We start from the raw sequence: 6,000 nt of genomic DNA, 5'->3' as shown, positions 1-6,000 counted from the left end.
GACTGATATCTTGCAGACATTGCAGCAGAAGCAAGTAACCTTAGTCAAAGATCCACCAAGGCTTTTTCACCACCAGTACAGTAAATGAATATGACCTGAATTCCAGGTAAAAAAATGTGTTTTAAAAGTCCTATAGATTTATGTTTAAAATGCTCTGCTGTCATTAAATTCCACTTTCAAATGAACCCATTTTATGGAGGTTGATGGCATCAGTGTTTATTAGCCGATGTTCCCAGGAATTCATTTTATTGAACTTAATAGGGTCTTTAATTCATAACATCTTTTTAAATACAGAAGGTAATTTTCCACGTAGGGAGACTAGTCAAAAATAGTCATATCCCTAACATTCCAGAAGGAAGCAAATGGCTGACCGTTAGAAATCATGTAAGCCATGTAGAATACACACACAAAAAGATGATTTTTAGAATTATTGCATAGACTGCCAAGCCAATCAATATGCTGATTTGTATATACACAGTATGCACTCACTGGGCCCAGTACTCTCCTCTTCCTCATAAATCAGTAATAACTCAACTGAAGTCAATGGACATACACAAGTGTTAGTGAGAAGACAAGGTCATAGTGTCCAAGGGCAGACGCAGCTATCAATGAAAAGGAACGTAGAATAGACCTGTGGCCATTTTTTAAATATATAGCAGAAGTTGTTCTATGCTAAACTTTCTTACATTAACTTAAATGAAGCCTCTGCTATTGCTCCTCCTTAGGAGGCATGAGTGACTTATACAGCCTGAACATAAGCAGGAGACAATTAAAATCAGGCCCTTCAAATTTAGAATCAGCCTCTTGGAAAATGATTACATTTAGTAAGTCTTGACAGTTAGCTTTGTCATTACAAGCAGGCACTCTCTCTTTTTCCATCAGCAGGAATTAAGTTACAGGGAAACAGAAGATCAGTGAACCAAAACTGTAACAAGACTTAATGGTAGAAGGTATTTGCCTTTTCTTTTTTTCTTTTTTTTTTGGGGGGGGGCCGCAAAGGAGGACTAATGTTCCCATTCCAGCCTTTTAAAGTATTTATTCACAAGCACATGAAACATTAACACACCACGTTCTTGAAGCAATTTTTAAAAAAATACATTGCCTATGAAACTGTAACAGCAGCAGGAGCTGACAACTTACATTTGTTAAGAGTTATACTCTCACTTCAGAGGCAGCTGCACAAATTAAGCTTTATATCCAGGTAAGGATATACTTCGCCCACGTCTGTAAGTGTTGCAGAGTTCTAGGCTAGCAGAGGCTGTCCTACTATATAGAATGGCTGGCTGGCTAGTGAATAGCTGGTGGTGAAGTGTTGTAATTGTTAAAGCAGGGTCACATGCAATTTAAAACACCACTTTTCAGAAGTAGAGGTAGCATTCTGTCACCGGATAATTGCCATTGGTTTTATGGTAGCCTGTGCCCCTGAAAGGGCTTTAATGAAGCAGTCTCCAATAGGCAGCTTATTACACTGAAGGTGGGTGTGACTTTGCAAGTCATACTTCTAATGGCGTGGAAGTTCATGCAAGTTGAGTGGTAGGTGCCTGCTGAAAACTGTCCCTGGGCAAGCATCAGCACACCACTGAAGGCTACTCAACTATTAATAGGGGGTCACTGCTACAGTGGTCTCAAAGCTGTCACAGCTTATTGGTTAAGAGGTGGGCATACATTCTCATAAATTAAACTGTAATTTCTCTCTCCTCATCAGCAAATGTTCCAGATTAAACCATGCATAGGTTGCAAAACTCAGCATATTAGCAAGAATAATTAAGAAATTACTATTATAAAGTCTAACATAAGTAGAGCCCTATTGGATAAGATCAACTGTCTATCTAGCCTAGTATCCTGTTTTCTGACAGTGCCCAGTGTCAGAGGGAATGAACCAAAGAGGAGAATTTGTCCAGTCCCAACTTCTGGGACTTTAGGGACACCCAGAGCATGGGGTTTTGTCTCTGACTGTCTTAGCTAAGAACCATTGATGAACATATCCTCCGTGAAATTATCCACTTCTTTTTTTAAACCTAGGTATACCTTTGGCTTTCACAACATCCCATGGCAACAAGCTCCACAAGTTAACTGTGTGTTAAGTAAAGTAGTACTTCATTACATTGGTTTTAAACCTATTTTCATTGGGGATCCTTGGTTCTTGTGGTACATGAGGGGGTAAATAACACTTCCTTATTCACTTTCTTTACACCATTCATAATTTTATAGACCTCTATCATATCTGCCTTAGTCATCTCTTTCTTAAGATGAACAGTCCTGGTCTTTTTCTTCTGTCCTCATATGGAAGATGTCCCATACCTCAAATCATTTTTGTTGACCTTCTCTGTACTTCAATTTTATTTATTTGGGGGGGCAGAGGGGAGACCAGAACTCAATGCAGTATTGAAGGTGTGGTCATTCCATGGACTTGTACACGGGTATTATGACACTGTCTTATCTCTCTTTCCTAATGGTTACTAATATTCTGTTAGGTTTCAGAGTAACAGCCGTGTTAGTCTGTATTCGCAAAAAGAAAAGGAGTACTTGTGGCACCTTAGAGACTAACCAATTTATTTGAGCATGAGCTTGTAGCTCACGAAAGCTCATGCTCAAATAAATTGGTTAGTCTCTAAGGTGCCACAAGTACTCCTTTTCTTTTTGCGAATATTCTGTTAGTTTTTGTCTGCTGCTGCACCTGGAACACATGGTTTCAGAGAACTATCCACAATGACTCAGATCTCTTTCTTGAGTAATAACAGCCATCATTTTATATGGCTAGTCGGGATTGTGTATTCCAATTTAAATTACTTTGGATTTATCAACTTTTAAATTCATCTGCCATTTTGTTGCCCAGGCACCCAGTAACTCTTCACAGTCTGCTTTGGACTTGACAATTCTGAGTAATTTTGTATAGTCTGTAAACTATGCCACCTCATGGTTTATTCTTTTTTTCCAGATTTACGAATACATTGAACAGCTTTGGTACCTGTACAGATCCCTTGGGGGATACCAATATTTAGCTCTCTCCATTGTAAAAACTGACCGTTTATTCCTACCCTTCGTTTCGTCTTCTAATCCATAAGGGGACCTTCCTTCTTATCCCATGACTGCCTACTTTGCTTAAGAGCCTTGAAGAGCCTTGTCAACTCTTTCTGAAAGTCTTGTGCAAATGTGCTATTTATCCGACTCATACCACCTTCAACCATCCAGTGACAGTCTTAGGACAAGTTACTTCTGTAAACTAAACTGAGATGAATATTGTATTTGTACCCAATAGCGCACCTTGTAAATACTAGGGTAATATTGACAGAGTTTGTTTCCAGTGCTTCAGGACCAAGGTTTCCGAGACCTGAAACAGCCGCCTTAGAAAACCTGTTCACCACGGACCATGGAGCATCAAGACAAACTGCAGAGTGTGCTGCTGAAAACCACAACTACAGCTTTACATAATAAGGACATGAGGTTTTGGAATAGAATTGTTATGGCATAGCATTTGTTCTTCAAGAAATGTTACATAAGCAGCTAATTTTGGTTTCCCTAGCTGATTTTATTTGTTTATAATGAAAGCAATCCTAAATTCAGTCACTTATTATAACTTGTAATCCTCATTCACAGGCACTCAATTTGCTCTATTCCTACAGTAAAATAGAACCTTCGCATGTAGCACTGGTGGATCATTTACAAGAAATATACCCCAGCACGTTTGTTTTCAGAATTTTTTTTTTTTTACTGCAGCAAGTCCTAACATTATCAGTATTTCAAAACATTCAAAGCAAAGCACCATCTGTCTAAGGTTAAAAGAAGAAAAGTTAAGGTAATATAAGCAGAAAGAATGCGATTTCCAAGTTACACACAGTATGAATATGCATTTTCATGGGAAACTATAATTTAAACTCTTATGAACATAAATATAACTCTGAAATATCAATTAAAGCATTTATGGGGCATTGGCTCCACTCTGGACAAGCGTTTAAGTGAAATCCTTGTCAATAAAAGGAAGACAAACTCTCTGAAGCTCTCCCCAGAAATTACACAAAATAACAAGCCCCTCACTAATGTGGGGCTATGCTCTGTATGGTTCAGCAGCTCTGAATAATACATTTTGACGTATACCAACATAGCCAGCTGCAAGGATCAGCAGGACACACTCTGTGGATCCAAACAGCAGTAATTCAATGGACGGCATCAACTTTTGCCTAAAGCTCAGAAAGTATTTCCTAGTCACTAATGAGCAAGAAAGACTGCTTGGTTTTTAAAACGTGCGTGCTCACAAAGCGGATATCTTACCCCACTCAATGCATCTTTGTACAAGCTACATTAACTCAGAGTGCAATGAGTATATAAATCTAAAGCTATAAAAATGCTCTCAAATGCTTCCAGATAGGGTTGTGCTGTTTTTTTCTCCTCTTAAAAAGCTGTCTTGCAATGAGGGGGAGGGAAAAAAAAAAATCACTGAGCTGCAGAATTCAAAAATCAAATTTAGTGATAGATTTATTAATTTGCTATGATGTACAATCAGGTGACCATTTCTGAGCAGGAGACAGTGAAATAAAGTTTATGGCTTTAAAGTCAAATTCAGAACCAAGTATCAGTCACATTCAGGCAGCTGAAGATTAGTGGACGACATATACAGAGGCAAGGTGCTGTCTTGACTTTTCTGTGATAACGTTCCAGGGGTTTTACAGCAGTTTCCTCTTCTCAAACTCCTTCAGAGAGAGCAAAAAATAGACATATTACTGTTGTGACAAGAGAGTTTTCCAAAAAGCTGTACGTTTCAGTATCCTTTTAAAAACACAGGCAAAACACACTAGAAGGAGGGCACTTAGAAAAAATGCTATTCCAAGTCACCCTTGTTTGGGTCTGTTTAAAATTTCACTGAGCCAGGTGCAGGGCTTTAACCTCCCATATACAGATTCACTCAACCTCATTTTCACATTGCAACTTGTTTTTTGTTGACAGTTTCTTAAACAGTGAAAATATTGACAGTCTTACATCTTCCTTTTATTATTAAATGCATCTGCCCATGTCATTATTATATTATATTTTATATATATCTATATAAAAATCTCCACTCACGCCTTTATCTCAAGTGAAGCTGATTTTTGGAATGAAAAAGATGGCAGAATTTTGCTGCCAAATTCTCAAAAAAGATGGTAACACCAAACTATATATCCACTTCTCACAGTCATTTCCTAGTCGACCCTCCCCTCTACCTGCTAGCAAGATGGACAACATGCCTCAATTTTCAATCAGAAGCCTGATACACCAACAGGGAAGTCTTAGTACCAAGTTAAAATTGGAAGATAGTGGATTCTACAGGAGAGAAGGAGGAAAATATCTCCCACATCTCATACCCCAAAAAGAGTCCATGGCAGATGCAGGAGGGGAGGGGAAAGAAAAAAGAACCAATACACACCCCACTGTGCGGGGCCTGTAATATATTAACTCATCAGCCTCATCTAAATATGATGTTGTCAAGGCGCTCCTGTTGCCCCCAGTCGTGGTCTAACATTCTTTCAGTGAATTCTTATAACGGTGCTGCATCAGAACAGCAGTTTGCATTTCAGCTCTTTAAAGAAATGACTAGAAATGGTTAAGGCTAATAATTGATTTGTCAGTCCAAAGGACGAACCAAAAACATCCAAAAAAAATTCTGTTTGGAACTAAACTGAACTCTTCAGATAAATTTCAAAATGGTCAAAACGAACTGTTTCAACTTTTTGAAAAAACTAATTTTTCCAAGCCGAAACTCACTGGAATTTGGGAATAGTTTTGCTGTCCTGAAAAATGCATTTTTTGGTGAATTTCCTATTTGCTGAAGAAATTTCACCCAGCTTTAGTTAAGACCTCCATTTTAAAGTATACAGAAATACAGCAGAAACCGTGAAAATTTTCTAAATATCTTGCAAATATCTTGCTGTGCAACAAGAAAAGGAGTACTTGTGGCACCTTAGAGACTAACAAATTTATTTGAGCTTATGCTTTCGTGAGCTACAGCTCACTTCATCGGATGTATGC

General features: G+C 38.2%; 1 protein-coding gene across 2 annotated transcripts in view; it reads right to left on the bottom strand.

Annotated features, from left to right (window-relative positions):
- Nucleotides 1-4,447: 4,447 nt before the first annotated feature.
- SUCLG1 (succinate-CoA ligase GDP/ADP-forming subunit alpha) overlaps nucleotides 4,448-6,000 on the bottom strand; it is a 30,368-nt gene continuing 28,815 nt past the window's right edge. For both annotated transcript variants that reach the window (XM_048849232.2, XM_075128131.1), the window contains exon 9: nucleotides 4,448-4,688. In XM_048849232.2, coding sequence (XP_048705189.2) covers nucleotides 4,662-4,688 — 27 coding nt within the window. In that variant the 3' untranslated portion in view covers nucleotides 4,448-4,661. The remainder of the gene's footprint in view (nucleotides 4,689-6,000) is intronic.

The sequence above is a fragment of the Caretta caretta genome, chromosome 4 (assembly GCF_965140235.1).
Source record: "Caretta caretta isolate rCarCar2 chromosome 4, rCarCar1.hap1, whole genome shotgun sequence".
In the NCBI taxonomy this organism is placed as follows: Eukaryota; Metazoa; Chordata; order Testudines; family Cheloniidae; genus Caretta; species Caretta caretta.
Note: the sequence above shows the minus strand (reverse complement) of the source record. Positions and strands in the feature narration are given on the sequence as shown.